Source organism: Hoplias malabaricus, chromosome 11 (assembly GCF_029633855.1).
Source record: "Hoplias malabaricus isolate fHopMal1 chromosome 11, fHopMal1.hap1, whole genome shotgun sequence".
Lineage (NCBI taxonomy): Eukaryota > Metazoa > Chordata > Actinopteri > Characiformes > Erythrinidae > Hoplias > Hoplias malabaricus.
The window spans coordinates 4,669,760-4,691,053 of NC_089810.1; the positions used below are offsets into that span (position 1 = coordinate 4,669,760).

At 45.7% G+C, this 21,294-nt stretch overlaps 2 protein-coding genes across 5 annotated transcripts in view; both read left to right on the top strand.

The window, feature by feature from the left end:
* hydin (HYDIN axonemal central pair apparatus protein) overlaps positions 1-9,685 on the top strand; it is a 134,149-nt gene extending 124,464 nt beyond the window's left edge. For all 4 annotated transcript variants that reach the window (XM_066684401.1, XM_066684403.1, XM_066684405.1 and 1 more), the window contains 6 exons: positions 2,067-2,279; positions 4,596-4,759; positions 5,512-5,662; positions 5,924-6,154; positions 7,339-7,563; positions 9,100-9,685. In XM_066684401.1, coding sequence (XP_066540498.1) covers positions 2,067-2,279; positions 4,596-4,759; positions 5,512-5,662; positions 5,924-6,154; positions 7,339-7,563; positions 9,100-9,609 — 1,494 coding nt within the window. In that variant the 3' untranslated portion in view covers positions 9,610-9,685. The remainder of the gene's footprint in view (positions 1-2,066; positions 2,280-4,595; positions 4,760-5,511; positions 5,663-5,923; positions 6,155-7,338; positions 7,564-9,099) is intronic.
* Positions 9,686-15,864: 6,179 nt separating this feature from the next.
* necab2 (N-terminal EF-hand calcium binding protein 2) overlaps positions 15,865-21,294 on the top strand; it is a 151,590-nt gene continuing 146,160 nt past the window's right edge. Inside the window, exon 1 of the mRNA XM_066685346.1 lies at positions 15,865-16,196. Coding sequence (XP_066541443.1) covers positions 15,882-16,196 — 315 coding nt within the window. The 5' untranslated portion in view covers positions 15,865-15,881. The remainder of the gene's footprint in view (positions 16,197-21,294) is intronic.

A 21,294-nucleotide genomic window follows, 5' to 3' on the forward strand; every position in this document is an offset into this window, starting at 1 on the left:
CAACAGATGAGAGTGTGAGTGACTGGGTGAGTGTGTGAAATCACCAACAGATGAGTGTGTGAGTGTGTGAAATCACCAACAGATGAGTGTGTGAGTGACTGGGTGAGTGTGTGAAATCACCAGATGAGAGTGAGTGACTGGGTGAGTGTGTGAAATCACCAACAGATGAGTGTGTGAGTGACTGGGTGAGTGTGTGAAATCACCAACAGATGAGTGTGTGAGTGACTGGGTGAGTGTGTGAAATCACCAACAGATGAGTGTGTGAGTGACTGGGTGAGTGTGTGAAATCACACAGATGAGAGTGTGAGTGACTGGGTGAGTGTGTGAAATCACCAACAGATGAGTGTGTGAGTGACTGGGTGAGTGTGTAAAATCACACAGATGAGAGTGTGAGTAACTGGGTGAGTGTGTGAAATCACCAACAGATGAGAGTGTGAGTGACTGGGTGAGTGTGTGAAATCACCAACAGATGAGTGTGTGAGTGTGTGAAATCACCAACAGATGAGTGTGTGAGTGACTGGGTGAGTGTGTGAAATCACCAACAGATGAGAGTGAGTGACTGGGTGAGTGTGTGAAATCACACAGATGAGAGTGTGAGTGACTGGGTGAGTGTGTGAAATCACCAACAGATGAGACTGTGAGTGACTGGGTGAGTGTTAAATCACCAACAGATGAGAGTGAGTGACTGGGTGAGTGTGTGAAATCACCAACAGATGAGTGTGTGAGTGACTGGGTGAGTGTGTGAAATCACCAACAGATGAGTGTGTGAGTGACTGGGTGAGTGTGTGAAATCACCAACAGATGAGTGTGTGAGTGACTGGGTGAGTGTGTGAAATCACACAGATGAGAGTGTGAGTGACTGGGTGAGTGTGTGAAATCACCAACAGATGAGTGTGTGAGTGTGTGAAATCACCAACAGATGAGTGTGTGAGTGACTGGGTGAGTGTGTGAAATCACCAACAGATGAGAGTGTGAGTGACTGGGTGAGTGTGTGAAATCACCAACAGATGAGTGTGTGAGTGTGTGAAATCACCAACAGATGAGTGTGTGAGTGACTGGGTGAGTGTGTGAAATCACCAGATGAGAGTGAGTGACTGGGTGAGTGTGTGAAATCACCAACAGATGAGTGTGTGAGTGACTGGGTGAGTGTGTGAAATCACCAACAGATGAGTGTGTGAGTGACTGGGTGAGTGTGTGAAATCACCAACAGATGAGTGTGTGAGTGACTGGGTGAGTGTGTGAAATCACACAGATGAGAGTGTGAGTGACTGGGTGAGTGTGTGAAATCACCAACAGATGAGTGTGTGAGTGACTGGGTGAGTGTGTGAAATCACACAGATGAGAGTGTGAGTGACTGGGTGAGTGTGTGAAATCACCAACAGATGAGAGTGTGAGTGACTGGGTGAGTGTGTGAAATCACCAACAGATGAGTGTGTGAGTGTGTGAAATCACCAACAGATGAGTGTGTGAGTGACTGGGTGAGTGTGTGAAATCACCAACAGATGAGAGTGAGTGACTGGGTGAGTGTGTGAAATCACACAGATGAGAGTGTGAGTGACTGGGTGAGTGTGTGAAATCACCAACAGATGAGTGTGTGAGTGACTGGGTGAGTGTGTGAAATCACCAACAGATGAGTGTGTGAGTGACTGGGTGAGTGTGTGATATCACCAACAGATGAGTGTGTGAGTGACTGGGTGAGTGTGTGAAATCACCAACAGATGAGTGTGTGAGTGACTGGGTGAGTGTGTGATATCACCAACAGATGAGTGTGTGAGTGACTGGGTGAGTGTGTGAACAGATTTTTGATGAAATAAACATTGAAAAGTTCAGCGGTGGGATCTTCTCTAAAACAGGTGAAAAATACAGGCATGTTGACGGTGCTCTGTGAAAGCTAATGTTTTACTTATTTATGCAGATAACTTGTGAATCTGATGGTGCCTATTAGCTCTGCTTAACATGTTAGAGCCTCAGCAATAACACAAAATGTCATATAGCTGCTTCTCCATAAATCGTTGAGCTAGTATGTTTCTCTCTCTCTCTCTCTCTCTCTCTCTCTCTCCCTGCAGGTGGTGAACTTTGTGTGCCAGGTGCGCACTCTGTGCACCCAGTCTTTAAGTCTGTCCAACCGCACAAACCAGCGCTGGATCCTGAAGCCTGTGATCGAAGGGGAGCACTGGAGTGCATCCCCCTCCTTTGTCATTGAGCCATATCAGCAGAACAAGGCCTATGAGATCACTTACAAGCCCATGGTCATGACCACAGAGGGCAAAAAGCACTTGGTAAATCTCCACCCACCAGTTTCAACCATTTTTAACAGCAACAATAATAATAATAATAATAATAATGCATTACATTTATAGTGCTTTTCAAGAACCCAATCAATGCAGGTAATATAGCAACAAACGGTTAATTGCTATAGTACGTTTACTGCAAGGGAGAGAAGGTGAGATTATAAATGTGGTGTAATATGTTGATGTGAGCAGGTATGGGTAAGAAGGCAGGCTGCTGAGTTTTAAATCATCTGGACCTTATGGAAGGAAGAGGCAATAATACGAGAGAGGAGAGAGCTACAGTAATTAAGACGGGCTGAGATCAATGCATGAATGAGTGTTTCTGCAGCAGACTGGGAGAGGAATGATCTGATGTTTGCTATGTTTTGCAAATGGAAGAAGGCTTTAACCAGGGATCTAATGTGTAGGTCAAGGTTAAAGGTGGAATCAAGTATAACCCCCAGGTTTCATGAAGTATTGGAAGGATTCACAACAACATCGCCAATAGAGAGATTGATAGAGGACTGATTATATAAAGAGTGCTCTTTGAACTAATTAAAATAAGTTAAGTTTTGTTACTGTTTAATTTAATGGGTTAATATTCATCTAGTATCTGACTCCTGAAAGCCATGATTCGAAATTATGGAGAGGTGGATTATTAAGTCCAAAGATAAATTTGGGTGTTGTCTGCGTAGCAAAAGAAATCCAGGTCAAAGTCACGGATGACTTGGCCTAGGGGAGAATGTAAATCATTAACAGCAAGGGTCCCAACACTGAGCCTTGAGGGACACCTTGTGTAACAGTAGATGTGACAGAGCTATAACCAGTGAGAGTGACATACTGTTTGTGGTCTGATAGGTAGGACTTGAACCAGTCAAGGGCAATGACAACAATGCACAGCTTCTACAGTCTTGAGAGGAGTATAGAATGTCTCGCTGTATCAAAGGCGGCACTTAAATCTAACAGAACAGTATATTAAGGCTGCCATTATCTGCAGTTACCAGCAAATAATTGCTGCCTTTAACCAATGGAGCAATGACTGCTGTTAATGGCTGTGAGGTGAGGTATACATGCTTTTGTTTAGGGCATGGGGGTGGGAACAAGGGAGCAGCATGTAGTTTTAAATTGAGAAATAATTTTGAGAATAAATGAATCAGAAACCAGCTCGAACACAGAGAACAGGAAAACAGGTCAGGAGGGAGAAGGGTTGAGTAAGATGGAGAGATAGCACAGGTTTAAGGAGCAGTGAGTCATTAATTTGAGTTATTTTTAGTCACAGTTCAGCGGAAGGAGCTACAATGCGTGTAGGGTGTTTAAAGAGCTTTGAGACGGTTGAAAAGAACTGATGTGGGTTAGGAAGCATTACTAGGTAACTAGACTTGGCGGTATAGACTAGGCTTTTTTGTAAGCACGGATATGCATCAGCGTGGAAAGAGAGATTGAACAATTCACTTCTACCAGGATCTGAAAGCATATGCTGTATAATTGTAGACTCCTGTTTGTGTATTAATACAGGGTACCCCCCCCCCCCCGGCTACTCTAACAGCTCTTATAGATTTGTATAACAGCTGCTGTAACATTGCTATGGGATTTGACTGCATCCAGTTGAAGTCAGATGCTAAGGGTGGATGATTACCTCTGGATGATAAACCCTCATCCCAAAGGTCCTGGATATTGTGCCATCAGTCGGGAGAAGACAGATCTGTTCTCTATGGTCCAGTGCTGGGTGACTTTACACCCCTCTAGCTGACATTAGTCAGTAGGGATGCTGCGGTTCACATAGAGATATCTGAATACAACGCAGTGAAAGGGGAAAATGGATGCCTTTGGACATGTCTGTAGGACCTTTTTTTTGCTGCAGACAGAAGAGCGAAACTAATAAGGACTTACAAAACGGCTTTCACATGTAAATGCTCATTTAGCAGTTGGAAATGTTTCACTGTTTGTCGTGACAAGCTAAAATCTTGCTAAACAGTCATTACCCTTACAGTTCCAACAGAGATGACTAGCTGGGCTCGGTGGATGAATGTTCTCGGAGAGCTATGTTCTGTGCAGTGAGTTAATGGAAAATTCAGCTCAATTACCAGATCTAGGGCCAGTTTTTACACACTGCACAATGAATACGAACTGCTTTTAAATCATAATTATTTATGTAGTGTTCTTTTGTACTTGCTTTGAATAAAAAAATGTTTTCAAGGATATGGAGCTTTTGAAATGCTAATTGCGATGCTAGTACTAAACCGAGTGTAGGTGTTTCACACAAGTGGCCTCTTCTCTCTTTTTATGTTGTTGTTTTGTATGAATGTGTTTTTGTGTCTGGTCCAGGGCTCAGTCTTCTTCTCTTTCCCCGACGGCTCGGGCATGCTCTACACCCTGCAGGGCACGGCTGAACCGCCTAAAGCAGTGGGCACCATCAGCCATGACGTACCCTGCAAGACGGCTTATACAGTGATAGTGCCTGTGCAGAACTGGCTGCAGAAACCACAGAGGTGATATACACACACATTATCACTGTATCACAGTCCTCTATCGTCTGATACAGTGGCTCCCAAAGTGTGTGTGTGTGGGGGGGGGCGCACACCTATTGTGTTTGTTCTCCCTGTGCCAGCATGGGTTTTCTCCACGTGCTCCGGTTCCAACACACATTGGTATCTGCACTGGCTTCTCAAGAAGTGCCCATAGGTGTGAGAGAGTGTGTGTGTGTGAGGTGTTCTGTGATGGACTGGGGCCCCCATCCAGGGTGTGTTCCCAGCTTTCACCCAGTGTTTCCTCGTAGGCTACGAACAAACTGCGACCCTGAACTGGATAAGCAGTCATATACAATGAATGAATGATGTGTTATTTTCAGAATAAATACAGTGCTTGTTTTAAAGCCACTGTCCACACATTTTCATTCTTATTTTCTGAGCGTTATCTTTGGACTGTGGTGAACGTCCCTGACGCAGTGTTCCTATCACATTATTTATGTGGCCATGGTGATGCCAGTGTCAGTCATTCAGTGATCTGACCTGGTCTCGCAGTTCAAACAAGAAGCAGATATGGATATAGGGTAAATATACAGTCAATATAACATGGTTAACCCTTATTCCATGGCATATCTTAAAAATGAACATGCATTCTTATATGCTTAAAAACCAGTGGACAATGGCTTATAACTCCTGGTCTGAAAACTCTCACTGCACACTTCAAAGTTGTTCTTCTGGCCTAGTAGCGTAACGTAGACTGTGCCCCCGCTGTGCAGGTTCCGTGCTGTAGTGGAGATGACGAAGCCCGAACGTCCAGACAGCACCGTCTCCCTGAAGGGCCTGGATTATGTGGATGTGCCGGCGCTGGCCAAACGGGACTACAAAATCTCCTTCTTCAGCTACAAAGAGGGTCAATACAATGCCAAAGCAAGTGCCAAGCCCTTCTTACATTCTGTATTAATTCAATCAGCAGCTTAAGGCTGCTTAAATCAATAGCAAGTAATACCCAAAGTGCTACTGATGAAACTGTGAATAATTTTGGCAAGCTAGACAGTTAGCATTATGCAAATGAACTCGGTTAATGGGTCTCATTTATCATTTGAATGCTGCTAGCCATAAGGAAAGATCCACAGTTACTCCCTTTAAGCCCTACAAGCAGACGGACTTATCTCACCCCCTCGTTCACAGGTCACCTTTAGGAACGAGGTCACAGGTGAATACCTGTTCTACTACCTCACCTTCAAGGCCACGCCTGCAGGAGTGATCAGCGCTGTAGAGATGGTGGCAGCAGCAAGACAGACCACTACGGCTAGTGTGACAGTGGACAATCCATTACCCACAAACGCTGTGTTCTCCACTGAGTGTCGTAACATGGACATCAGCATGCCCTCCCAGCTCCAAGTAGCTGCGCAGTCCAAGGTAGGAGACGTTTACAAACATGGTACGGTCTACAGTGAAATGTCTGTCGTGGCATTGCAACCAGTGACCTTCAAGTTCTAAGTTCTCCAACCACTAGGCCACAGCTGAATATTAGAAGATGCAGATCAATTGAAGCTAAGCAAGCTTGAGTCTTGGATGGATGACCTCCAAAGAAAGCTTAGGTGGCTGCAGGATATGGTGTGGGCGGGGCCAAAACAGGCCCTGTCCCTGTGGTCTGTGTGGGTGGCGATGCCCGAATGCACTGTACAGAACAAATGGCCCCATCCTTCAGAAGAGACATAAAACCTAGGCCCTGACTCTCTAATGTCATAAAAGATCCAGTGCCACTGCTGTGACAAAAAAAAGTGGCTGATTCACTCCCTCCGGTCTCCTCTGTACCTAACAGTGCGTGTCCACTCGCCACTTCGCCTTGCCGCATCCTATTGATTTCAATGAAGAGAGAGTTGTGTTTGAGCTGGTGAGAGCAGTCTTGCCGCACGATGAAAAAGTTCAGCAGAGTTCAGCTTTATGCAAATGAGTGCAGCCGCTGCAGTCGGGCAAGAGTCGGTTGGTATGGCATGTGAGGGTCCTGATCAGAGCCATGTTTTACTTTTACACACAGAAATGACACGGACACACTTTCTCGTCGCTGCAGTACGTTGATGGATGTTAAGGAAACGATATTCAATAAATGCCGCTTGTTATATATTCTGGCGAAAATGGTTAAAATGACTTTGAAGGGAAAGACAGTAAAACTGTGGACACGGCTGGGCAGGGAAGACACAAGGGGAACTTTTATTAACGAGGACAACTGAACAGGACTAGACAGGAATAAACTAGGACTAGGACTTGGACAGACAGGAAACAGCCATGACCCGGTGTAGATATATGGGAAACACAAAGACACACACAAGACAGCACTGCAAACAAAGTGGTATAAATACACAAGACAAACAAAAAACTGGAAACGCTAATGAGAGGCGGGGGCAGAGACTGAGGCAGGACTGAGGCTAACTGAGCACATAGGGGACAAAGGAAAACAAAAACAGGACAGGAAAGCCTTAGACAGGGCAAGGACGTGACATCTCCCTTGTTATCAGGCTTAACTTTGATCCCTAATCAGTGCTCGTATAAATGTGAATGATATATAAAAGCTTTTCTCTCTCTCTCTCTCTCTCTCTCAGGGCACTCTGAAGCTCGAGTACCAGCCTTTGCGTCCAGGCGAGTCCACAGCGAGACTGGTGCTCCATAACAGTGAGCTGGGTTACTTCCATTACGAGCTGCTGCTCAGGGCCCTCCCCACCCCCCCTGAAAAGCCCATCTACTTCAGAGCTCCACTGGGCAGCAGCCACTGCCTCACTGCCAAGTTTACAAACTACTCTCGCGTCAAGGCTGAGTACGCCTGCAAGGTACAGCGCTGAGACAAACGGAAATTTCCATAAGCACAGCAGCACTTTATATCAGCTACGCTGGAATGTTCGGGATGATGTTTTCATGATCATCTGCTAGGCTTTTTCTGTTTGTGTCATATCCAACACATTAAACTGATGTCTCATATAATATTAAAGCCATCGTCTGCTGGTGTTAAGGGTATAAAAATGTATGATGACGATATAGATATGACACAGTGTAAGCATTTAATCATGTTTTATATTTAATATATAATTCATACACCAATGAAGTTTATTAGTCTTTAAAACATCTACATAAATCCCTGTTACTGCTGCTTAGAGCTGCGAGCGCAGGGCTGATTGCAGGATGATTGACAGTAGCATCACCACTGAAACTTGACAAATGAGTTGTCAGTGACAGAGCAATAGTGCGGATGAGAAATGTAACCTCAGACTAGTCTGGGTTTGGACTCCTGCAGTGGACGGGAGCTGAGTGAGAACCCATGATGAAACGTCTATTCTATGATATATAGAACACACACACACACACACACACACACACACGTGCTGCCCCCATTGCCCCATTCCACCAAAGGCTGGACAGAAAGTGTCAGCAAGGGCTGAAAAATAGCTGTTAAACAGCGATATGCAGTGGGAGAACGCCAACTCTGATTGGTTCTGTGGCAGACCTGATGTCACAAGCCAAATTTAGCCCCACCCACAAAAATCCATCAGAAGAAAACTGCTGAGATAGTAATTTATAAAATCTCTCAAATAATGAAAGTCTGAATTTAACCCTTCAGAGCACACACAGACATCACAGTCAGAAGACAAGGACTGTATGGACATCAGTGGACAGTGACTTTAATATTGGACAGTTCTTTAAAAACTTGTTAATAACATTCCTCCTTCAAAACACTTAATTTCATTAATTCCTCACAGATCTATGAGGCTGAGATATAATCTGAGATAATACTAAAGTGACTTAAACGTTGACTAAAGTGAGTAAAATATTAAATGACTGGCCCTGTGAAGGACTGGCGCCCCCTCCAGGGTGTGTTCCCGCCTTGCGCCCAATGATTCCAGGTCGGCTCTGGACCCCCGTGACCCTGAACTGGATAAGGGTTACAGATAATGAATGAATGAATTAAATGACTGCTGTTTCCTGGTTTTAATTAAGAAACATACTGTCGTGGACTCTGAAGCACCATGAAATCTGGAAACTCACAGGTGGGAACACGTGACTGAGATCAAATATAAACTCTATGAGGAGGCTCTGGATATTACACGGTTGGTCCCTAAATGGTGTGAGGCACTCACTCGCTTCAGGGCAAGGCCACCTTGTTCCTCCAGGTCTGGTTTTCCCCTCGCCAGGGGTTCCCAACTATCCTGGGGGCTAACCCTAACCCTAGTATGGGGCCGGATCTGTGGTAGCACAAGGAGATTAGTGACATCCTCCATGACACATACAGCTGTCTACTCCGTGTTTTGCAAAAACGGTGCAAATGTGTGATTAATTACTAACACATTTCTTTGATTTTAACACATTTTTAGACCGACAGTCCGGACTTCATCGTGGAAAAGAGCTTAACAGTGGCGCCGGGTTTCCAGACTGGGAACGATGTCGGTGTGGAGGTGTGTTTTGAGCCCGGTCAGCTGGGGGAGGTACGAGGCCTGCTCACAGTTTCATCCAATGTTGGTGGAGAGTATGTGTTCCCACTCCACGGCACCTGTACCCCTCCCAAAGCCCAGGGCCCCCTGTCCATCCGCGCAGGCGCCAACATCTCCATTCCATTTAAGAACGTCTTTCCCCAGGCCACAGCCTTCTCCTTCCAAGTAGACAACCCAGCCTTCGCCGTCAGGGGCGTGGACACCATCCGGTCCAAGAAGACCCACAATGTTCTGGTGAGTTACGAGGGCCCTCCGACAGCTTCCAAGGCCCCTTGCACAGGGAAGCTGACCATCTCCAGCCCACGGACAGAAGGCCATGGACAGAGTCTCTCCTGGGTGTACTACCTCAAGGGGATCTACCCAGAACAGCCTCAGAGAGAGAAGACATCATAGCATCCTGCGGCGATCTACAGCTCCAGACACTGTAATACAACTCTTTCTCTTTAGGAATTTAACACAGCTTTTGTTTCCAGAAATAAATTAATTCTTTAGAAATAGTGTTCTTTGTCATTTTTTCTATTTAAACCACTTTATGTAGATTACAACGCGAGTATCAGAGATGAATGTTAAGTTATTATTATGTAAAGATGACACATTTTACACTTTTTCCCAAGTGTGCACTTGTAAACTGCTTTGGTCAAATTACCCCAAGGATCGAACACCACAGTGGGGTCCTCCCTGTCTAAACAGCCCTGTTCCTTTTACTGATAATGGGCCACTGTTGACCCAGACCCAAGCGCACAGCAGAAGCTCTGGATTTTAGCCGTTTTAGCTCAGTTGTCTCGGTTGTACTCCACACTTATTGTGTTTGTTTTGCTCCATTTAACCTCGTCTTTACGCTCTCACATTAACACGGGTTCAGGGCTGTGATTGGAGAGACTGAGACAAGGAGGGGGGACTGTTCTTGATGTTAGAAGCCAAGCCAAATCAGAACAGCTTATTTTATCCCATGTTTTCTGACTTGGGCCACCCACAAAAAACTGACTGTGTCTCAGAGTGTGTGTTCGTAGGAGTTCCAGATACACTAATTAATATACACTTGAGCTGAATAAGTGGTTTTGCTTGTGTTTGTGTGTTCTCTGTTACCGTTCAAGACTGCACTCTAAAGAAAAACTTCATCTCCACTGTTAAGCGGCTGGGGCTACTGAAAAATAGGACTGGTCAGTGTGGTTAGTCACCGGAAGGGCTGCGGTGTTGAACTCCAGATGTGGAAACTCCTGGTTTCCCTTTGACACTGCTCTTCCTTCTGCCAGTGGATTATCTTCTTAATTATTTTCTCAGAAATATCTCCTCAGTGACCAGTATGATCATTATGACTGGAATATAAAGTCAAAAGACAGTGTTGGTCTCTGATTTTGCACAGTAATGAACTACAAGCCGATTTTCCTTTTCATATTTTAAAAAGTTTGGGACTGTAGGGTGCAAGTCCAGAGGCAGATTTCTACTGACCTCCACCAGGAGGTGCCCTTGTTGCCCTTATGGAGCTTCTAGGAGTACACAGTGAGCCCTGTACTTAGAGAGAGAGAGTGTATGTATAAAATGCATCTCTATGTGCAGTCTGAGCGAGTGCTTGCTAAACACTGCCTCCAGTTTGCGGTCTGTGTATGAGTTTAATATTTGTGTGATTTTTTTTCAGCCTCACTCTGGCGAGACGCTGGACTGTGGGAGTGCTTTTAATGAGCGTGTGGGCGAGCGGAGCCAAAGCAAGGCCAACCTGACATTAAGCAGTAGTCCTCATAGGGACACGGTTTAAATTGGCTCTCAATTTTTCTGCAATTTGTTCATCGTACCCTCTTCTCCAAACGCCCTCTCGAGCCCCGACCGTGAAGAGGGTCAGCTGACAATATGATAACCCTGAGCTGCTTATGGTAAAACTCCAGCTCCATGGGTCATATCTGCTCCAGGCTTTTACATGTGAAATAGACTTGAAGTAATAATCATCAGATCTAATTGTCTGAATGGAGTTGCTTGTCTCCTCAGAGGTTCGGCGTTGATAGAGTGGACTGTCGGCCAGAGATGCATTTGGAGACTCTCTACATGCATCCAACAGCACTTATTAGCCATTTCCAGAGTAATGGAGACCAAATGGCTTTCAGTGAAACCAGCTAGAGGCAGAGGTGGGTAGAGTACACTCAGTCCTTAAAGACCCAGTTATCATTATCAATGGTTGTGAAATCTGGCCTCAAATAACATTTCCTTTGTCAACTGTAATTAGCATGTCTCCTATTACACATTTCCCAGGGACCTGGTTTATTTTAATCAGTACTTTCCCAGTTAAGTGACAAAAGCTTCCTGATTCGTTTTTCCTCTCCTTGATGAATCCTCCAGAGAAGCAGGCAGCCCACCATTCGCTGACTAAGCAATGGAGGGTCCCTAAAGGGCGTGAAGGACCTAGACCCCCACTGAGCACGCCAGCAAGGGGCTGATGATGCTAAAGCTGCAGTAACCAGAGCGGCCTCTTGCCTGTTAAGGGCTTCCTAGGCCCAGTGTGGACACCGCAGCCCACCGCTGTGTCGGCTTAACGTGAAGAGGCGGGGAACAGCCTCACTGACGCAGCAGGGGGTGGTACCCAGACGCCGCCTGAGACAAGAGATTACGACTTGTCATAATTATCCAGGCTCAGCTCGACCACGAAAAAAGCAGAAAAAGCTTTTGCCACCATTCACTGTTTGTTCAGCACATATTTTCAGCACTGTGACCCTGTTACAGTAAATGTCTCACTATAGGACCACAGACTGCGGAGGGGGGGCTTGTTCCAAGTGCCAATTAAATAACAGAGGCTTTTAGCAGGGAGGACTTAATCACCTCTGGCAAAGGGCAGGACTGGGGGAGCCTTCCCACAGCCTTTCAACTCGTAAAGGTCATCTGAGGGTTTATAGAGACGCTAAGGTAATGAGGGTGTGTGAGTGAGAGAGCCCATGGAATAAAAGAACTTCCGGGTTAACCTCACACTCCAGTTGAGGGAAGTCTCATATGTAATATGTGAGTGTACTGGGTACTGGTTCGGTTGCTGTGCGTTTTCCTTTATATTCCGTACGTTTACACCATGTTTTATTTACATGCGCTTTTCTCAGTGTTAAAGCAGCTGCAGTAACATTTAAGGTGGAACGGGAAATGTAATCAAGGAGCTGGGAGTGAAAGAAGTTAATTTAGTTTCCCAGCACGTTGCTGGCGATGGCTTCCGCTCCATCAGGATAAAGCTGCCAGAACAGCAATAGAACCAGTTTAAATTAAAGTATAATTTAAGGTGGAATGGAACATCAGACTAAGAAACTGGGGAATAAGAAGCTTATTCAGATTCGTTACCTGCTCGCTGCAGCTTTGTCCTGATGAAGAGGACGCCATCGCCAGCAAAGTGCTGGGAAACTAAAGTGTGGCTGTGGAACTACGCTCTGACAGAGTTTATAGCTCTTTTACTGCGATTGGTGGCGAATGTTGTCTAAAAGAGTTCACTATAAAGAACTTTGTCACTAAAGTCATTGTTTTACGCTGAATATTGCGTATAACGTGAGTGTTCAGTGATAGTTCTCATAGTCAACACTGAGGAAGCTCCTCCGTCTTCATTGCTATGCTGTCAGTCATTAGACCACGCCCCTCTCTGCTGATGTCCCGCCTCCCACGCGAGAAAAGGTCAGAATCTGAATCTAAAAGGATCTGAAATTGAAAAAAATAAGATCTAAAAGTAAAAAGTAAGAAGGAATAAGATAAAATATGCACTTGAAAAATATAAGACTTCAAAATATATAGGAAAGTGAAAAATGAAATAATTGAATCTAAATTCTATTTAAACTGAAAAAAATCCCTACACTTATTTTAATTTTGATTACATTGTTGTATACAAAAGAACTTTCAGTTTCAGATCTTTTTTCTAATGAACAAAACTTTTGACCCCAATATAGTTCCATACACATTCGGCCTTCAATGACAGTGTTGAATCAAGGTGAGTCTGGCTGCCTCCACTCACCCACAGCTCCACGTTATGAGCGATATCAGGGAAGGTGGGGAAGAGATTTTGATCACACAACACTTACCATTCTTTAATTTTACCTCATCACTTGTTTTCAAGTGTTATTTTGACCCTTTTTGAGTTACAAGTAGTGGTTAAAATCTTCCTTACGAAACGGGATGACCCTTCAAGAGCCTGATTTGTCATCTACAAGCTGGGCATGTTCACCTAGTCGTGTCCACGATGGGATGCACATAGAATAATCTGAATTAGAAAATGGCGGGTGGTGTCTACAAGTGTTTGGACATACAGCATATGTAATATGTGTCGTAGGTCTCCCAGTGGCTGCCAAACTTACTCAAATGCTTGTCTATATTCCTAACCTTTATTGATGTGTTTCTAAAGCAGGAGTACAACAATCACCTGCATCAGCAATGTGCCTTTCACCACCGTCCCAGCTACCTGCCAGGAGAGTTGTTCGCTGGTCAACGTGTGTGTGGACAGGGCTATAAGACATGGAGATGGTCTGCCGGGCTCCTGTGTTGCCTTTACTCTGGACCTTGGTTGGACCTTGTCAGTCTTGGCACGGCTTGTGTTTCACAAGTGATGAAATTCTTTTAAAAGCATTGGCAGCTGAAGCTACATCTGTAGGAATAAGCCCTGATCTGATTTGAGAGCTTTGGTGATAAAAGTGTGTCATTGTTTAGTGCCAAAGAGCAGTCGTGTACGCTGGTGAACTTCCCTTACATTAGAAGTGTTTAAACTAATGCTTTGTATCTCGGGTCACGTACTGATATCTGACACTGTGTTTCTGGGAGAAACCAAACATTCTCCAGGGGGCCACTGCTTTGTGACTCAGGTTAAAGAAGGTGCCACTCGGCCTGGTCAGGCTTCGGTCAGAGCATTGTTCAGGTCACTGGTGTGTCCCTGGAGAAACACATTAAGACAGTTTCAATTACACAATCTGCTTAGACAGCAGTTCAAGGAGGCTGTACACACATTCTCTCACACACTACGGTTATGAATTAGCATAATAAGACTTTAATCTTCCTGCTTTACTAAACCATTGAGACGTAAAACAAGGAATGCACCGTTCCAGAGATTTGTTCACGGCGGTTGGTGACAATTTAACACCTCCGAGAGCAACTTCACAGAAGATCCGTACACACCCTGGCTGCTGATACACTGCCTTAAGTTCAGACTTCGTGTTGTTAAACTTTGAGACGATCCGTGGGCCTGAAAGACGCTGACAGAGAGGTAACGTCCATCCACAAGTATCACTAGCGTGTCGTGGCCTTCTGACACCCCCTGAGCCTTTTCATGATAGAGGCCTAAACGTGTGGATCTCTGATGGCTCTGGATGGTGAATTAAAGGGAATGTCTACGATTGTGGGGAACTGCAGTTCTCTCTGGTTTGTTTATGTTCAGAAGCTCCATGTCTTTTAAGGTGGAATGGTGAGTTTGAGGGAAAAAAGAAACAAAATAGTAAAAAGATGTCAATATCACCCACCTACGAAGCAAGAACAGAGCAATATCCTCATCTCAGTCCATACTTTTCAATGTTTGGAGTGCTCTCCGATGTCTAAAAACTCCAGATGTCATTGCACTGCCTTGAGCAGAGAGAGAGAGAAAGCCTAGCCTACCTGACTGAGACACTTTGTTTTTTTTTTTACTGACACCAGGGCTTCATAAATACATTAGACTGGTTTTGAGAGCACAAAGAGAACTGGACGATATCAAACGTTGAAGAAACATCTGAGATTTATAAAAAGTGGTTTTTTTTTTATTACAATTGTAAACATTGCCTTTAAATTGTATATTTGATTTGCCAACATTGGAATGATTGATTCTAAATGTTTCTCAGAAACGCACCCATTCACAAGCCTTAGATTACACCCCTGTCTCTGAATTGTGTAGTAGGAATATTGGACAGTTGATGGAATTCCCTTTTCAACTTTAATATTACATTTCGCCGTCAAGTCCAGGCTGGAGAGTGGGTAGGTGTCCAGCGACAAACTAATTCTGGAGGATTTTAAACGCATGTGGCCACAGACAGAAGAGGAAAAGTGAACAGAGCTTATCAAAGTAAATGGCATGAGATTTCACAACGACTCTGAAGCTGTAATTGTAAGTAATTAAATTGCTTTAAGGCCAATGTGTAGAACCACATCTAAACCACTTAGATCAGGGGTGTCAAACCAGATCCACGGAGGGCCGTGTGGGTGCAGGTGTTCTTTCCAACCACGCAGAAGCCCCCCACTACTGAAAGTCAAGATCTATTGATTAGATCCAATGATTAAAAACAGGTGGAATGAGGTGTGGCTTCTGCGTGGTTGGAAAGAAAACCTGCACCCACACGGCCCTCCGTGGATCTGGTTTGACACCCCTGCCTTAGATGTACCTTGGGTGTAGAATGTTTTACAGCAGGGGGAACTCAAAACTGCAGAGTAGCGATGGTCTGAGATCAGCGCAGAGGAGCCCAGTTCTGAATGGTTTACCTGCTCCTGTGTTGAGTCTAAGGGACTTGTTACAGAGGGACGATGTAAGGAGTCATTGGGCTCTACTCTAAAAGCAGGTTTGCTGAGCAGCTCCAGCCCTGAGAACCCGCGCTTGTGTGTGTGTGTGTGTGTGTGCGCGCGCGCGCCCGTCCGCGCTGATGTCAGAGGGGAGGAGGGACCGGCCCCCATAGCGCGCAGCATGAACGCGCCGAGGCAAAAGGATGTGTGAGCAGGCAGCGCGCTACTGCAGGGACGGTGTCCACAAGCTGCTGCACAAAGAGCAAGAGAAACTCCGCGCCCAGCCCAGCGGCGAGCAGCCCGCGGACAGCGACTCAGCGACGGCTGCACCGGCCCGCAGCAGCGGCGGAGCCCAGCCCGGGGGCATCGACGGGCTCGTCCGCTGGATAGTCACCAAGATGAGCGACAACAAGAGCATCTCCACGCGGGAGCTGGCCCGGGAGGAGGAGGAGGAAGCCGTCGCGCAGGAGCACTTCTTCGCCCCGGAGCCGCGCAAAGGCATCTCCGTCATCCTGGACGTGAGTGGACCCTTTCCGTCTCTCTCCTCCCCGCTGTTTTTAAGGCTGCTGCTGGCGGTCAGGGGGCTAGCACTTTAACTCAACTTTAACTTTACGAGAGCCGACGACTTGGGAAGAAGTTGGGGGTTGCGTCCAAATCCGAGAGGTACCGCACTAAATAGTGTCCACTACCGAGTCAGGTTATTAGAGGGGGATATGTTTGGAGGGGCTTGTTAGAGCTTAGACCCACCCCCAATAACATCATCGATTAAAACCTGTTAAACCCAAACTCAGGGTTCAGAATTACAGATTTAAAGTTACTACTAAGAACAAAATGACGTTAAAAAGCCTTAATAATGACTTACGAATGAATAAGGCATCGCTCGGCACGGTTGCCATCATTTATTATGCGCAGATCTATGAATATGCAGTACCTCTGTCCTCAGTCACCCCTCTGCTGTTAGTCAGCCCCGCCCACAGTGTGACAGGATTCGCTCCTTAGGTTTGTGACATAAGAAACCTGTGAATATTCTCAGCCACGGTGATGACCGCCTGTTCGTTCAGGACACGTGCTGTAGCTTATAAACGGCACCACATGCGCACGTTTACAAGATTAAACACAGGGTTCACACGAGGGGCTCTTTTTAAACGGAGATGTTTTCTCTTAAACCAGAATCATTAAAATGTCCAAACTCAGAAATGGTTTTATTTATGACGTGTCGAGAAGCTCCACGTCCACTCTCAGTGTGTGAAGGCACAGCGCGAACTTCCATAAAGAACATATCAAAACAATTCCCCCACGTCTCACTGTATGTCACTGAAACTATACAATATCCAAACGCGGCTCTGTCTGCTTTCACCGCTCACAGCACTGCCACCTCCACAGACTCCTCTCTCAGCTCTCGCCTGGGAATGAAGCTCTGGGCTCCATCCTTAAAGCATCAGCTTTTCTCAGCAGTCACCACTGAACTCTCAGGTTTATTGCTAATGATGTTAATCCTTTAGTTCCTTAATTCTTTTATTCATCTTCTGTAACTGCTTCATCCTTGATCAGGGTCGCGGTGGGTCTGGAGCCGTCCCAGAATTACTGGGCACAAGGCAGTAACACACACACACACACACCAGTGGACAATTTGACACGCCTCAGAAATTGTGTCCGCACTCTTCTGCCTCTGTTGTGATGTTCAAACCACGCTATGTAACTCAGCAGCTGGAACCGAACGCTCTGGTTTCTCTCTCCACTCGTTTTCCGTCAGGTCCCGCCCTCCAGTATCAGCACCAGTTTGCTGTACTCTGCTGTGATTGGTTAATAGTTCATACTCCAGCGAGTGTCACTCAGAATGTGAGCTGATACTAGTGCAGGGGGCAGGAATTGTACGGAGTGGGGAACAGAAAAACAACACTCCTCACAGCCGTTTGGAGGCTTCCTAATTTCAGATGAGTTTGAATGCAGTGAACAGGACTAGTCTGTATTCAGATGTGTTTATGCGTAACGTCCCCCGCAGCTGGTGTCCTGCCCGTTATACATTTGTTTAGAATTTCTGTTTTCATCCCCCTCGACCCTGTATGTGACAGGCACACCCTGCTTAAATAATTGATGAAGCTTTTCCAGTGAAGCCCCGCTGTAGTGAGGCGAGGTCTCAGCTGTATTGATTTAGCAGGTCAAAGTGTTGCCTCTGTGCTTTTCTCTGCTCCTTCATTACCTGATGGTTTTGTCCCTTGAGACGAACAAATGTGGGGGAAGAAAGTGAAATCCCTGCCTGTGGAAGGGAAAGTAGTTCATTTCCAGACCTAGTTATGGCAAATGGTGGTGTTACATTGAAGCGGTGCATTAAAGCTAGTTAAAATTAGGAGAGAAATTGATAAAAAAGACTGGAGGCAGAAACGTACCCCAGAAATGTGAAATTAACAGAATCACTCCGGAGAAAAATGAGGTTTTAGGCACAGGAGGACGAAGAGAAATGGTGTGAGAGAGGGAGCTAAGAATATGAGAGAGGGGGAGAGAGAGTGAGAGTGCATGGCGCTTCATGGAGACTCACTTGGGAGCGCAGGTGTCTGTCAGGGAATTGATTTCCAGCTTCTCTTCGGGGGTGGATTCCATTACCTGCGTGAAGCCTTCACCGAGCCTAAGCTGTGTGGAGTGTGCTTCACTGTGCGTCCAAAGCTAAAAGATCATCCACCATGTCTGTTTAACCCTTGAAACTCCACATCCCAGCACACACACACTCTCTCTCTCTCTCTCTCTCTCTCTCTCTCTCTCATACCTACCTACACACAAAAAAGACGATTTGATCATCCGTCTAAACAGTTTATATTTGGTTTAAAATGAAAGGTGAAAAGACGTCTGCAAAAAGGTGTCTCCCTACATCTAAAGCTGGTTGAACTATGGCAAATGATCTGGAAAAAATGTCTCCAGGGCTACATTTGGACCAAAAAGAGCGCAGTTTTCAATGTCTATTTTTGGACTAAATAAATCCCATGACAGACCGAGCAGATTTAGACCAAAAAACAATGTTCACAAAATGTCTGGTGTTTTGTGCGTAACTTTCAAAATAGTTTCATGGTAGTTACAGAATAGCATTAGAATAGTAAACCATTTAAAAGAGTTTAGGGTAAATCATTCGTTCATTCATTATCTGTAGCCCTTATCCAGTTCAGGGTCGCGGTGGGTCCAGAGCCTACCTGGAATCATTGGGCGCAAGATGGGAATACACCCTGGAGGGGGCGCCAGCCCTACACAGGGCAACACATACATACACACTCACACCTACAGACACTTTTGAGTCGCCAATCCACCTACCTACGTGTGTTTTTGGACTGTGGGAGGAAACCGGAGCACCCGGAGGAAACCCACGCAGACACAGGGAGAACACACCACACTCCTCACAGACAGTCACCCGGAGGCAACCCACACAGACACAGGGAGAACACACCACACTCCTCACAGACAGTCACCCGGAGGAAACCCACGCAGACACAGGGAGAACACACTACACTCCTCACAGACAGTCACCCGGAGGAAACCCACACAGACACAGGGAGAACACACCACACTCCTCACAGACAGTCACCCGGAGGAAACCCACGCAGACACAGGGAGAACACACCACACTCCTCACAGACAGTCACCCGGAGGAAACCCACGCAGACACAGGGAGAACACACCACACTCCTCACAGACAGTCACCCGGAGGAAACCCACACAGACACAGGGAGAACACACCACACTCCTCACAGACAGTCACCCGGAGGAAACCCACGCAGACACAGAGAGAACACACCACACTCCTCACAGACAGTCACCCGGAGGAAACCCACGCAGACACAGAGAGAACACACCACACTCCTCACAGACAGTCACCCGGAGGAAACCCACGCAGACACAGAGAGAACACACCACACTCCTCACAGACAGTCACCCGGATTGCACTGACATTGCAGAAGACATTAATTAAGTGGAAACAAATGCTAAGGAATGAATAAAATGCAGATAGTTTAGCAATGTTTCCTTAGTGTCATCTATTACAATAAATACATCATCAGATATCGGCTTGAAATTTCATTCGGGTCTAAACATCTGTCCCAAACAACTGCACAACTTAAAATAACTGCAGATAGAGATTCACAGTATGACTTTCACAGTATGGGGTCCTAGATTGGATGCATGTCCGATTCGGGGCATGCGACATGAATGTGAACGACCAGACCAGATTTCATGTGGGTTGTTTTTGTTTGTTTGTTTTTTTGCCTGTTTGAATGCACTTAGTGCTGTCACCTCATCCGAACAACAATGGAGGAGAGGCTCCAGCTGCATTCCAATTAGTTCTATACTCCCTACATAGTGCACTTCACAGATTATAAAACTAAAACTGTTACACCACACAGGGCACTTTGTTCGACTGGAAGATCTGAAGTTTACAGCCGATTATAAACTCTGTGATTCAAGACATGTTATTTTAAGACCTTGAGAGTGCACCTAACCTCCAACTGCTCCCAGGGCGCCGTGGCTAGGTCAGCCCACCGCTCCGGGCATGTGTGTGCTCACTGCCCCCTGGTGTTCACTAGTGTGTGTGGGTAAATGCGTGTTTCACTGCATGGATTGGGGTAAAATATGGAGAACAAATTCCTCTGAAAGAACAGTGGCCAGTAAAGTGAATCTAATTAGATTCTAGTCAGGAACCGTCAACAAACTGCTGTCCTCCCGAGCAACATGCAATTCACACAAGCCACTAACATCTATTTTTCCAGTTTTAAAACGAGGAGTTGTCTCAAATATGATGGGTTTTTTTTTTTTTGGGCGGGGGGGGTGAAGCAGGCGACATGCATTAACGTGTCGAAGTGCGCAGGCGTGCATTTTCAGAGACAGATTTGTTCGTATTGCAGACAGATGCAAGCGGTTTAAATTCATCAGTTTTTTTGCTCAGATCAAATAAGGTGAATCCGTCTTTTCTCACAAGAAAATAATTCCTCCAAACAGAAGTCCACACTTACGGATGAAGGCCGCTTGACGTTTGATCCAATAAAACAAACAAATGAAATGAAAAAAGGCTTTCACTAACACCCCAGCTCTGCAATTTGAAACCGAATGTTATCCACGAACAGTCCAAAGAGCCACATTGTGTTGCACAAAGCTCTCATCATCTTGACATTTGCGCTGTGCAGTTATAGCGTAATTATTGCTTAATCCTTGCTTGATGGCAGTGTAAGATATTATAGACCTGGAGGTGTATAATGGGAGTCTGTAGAGCACTGTGCTGTTCTATACGTCGTGTTGTAGAAGGTCGGTCACGTGCTTCCATCACCTGGACTCAGCCGGTGACTGCACATGACATTTGCTGACGATTCCTCGTAAGGGTGAACTTTGAAATATTAACAGTATTGCCATTTGCTTAGTAAACTGGATCAGCGCCAGGACCTACTGCGGCAGCCTCAGAGAATCAATGAACTGGAGCTCCTAAGTAGGCAGCTGAGTGCAGATTGTAGAGAGAATTAAGGCGACTATGGAGTACTGTAGTGCTTATCTCATATTTCTGATTTATATTTGTTGCCTTTGGTTTTCTGTTTGTCTCCATTGTCTGTGTATTCTACTGTTTCATTCCTGCACAGTGCTGCAGTGTGT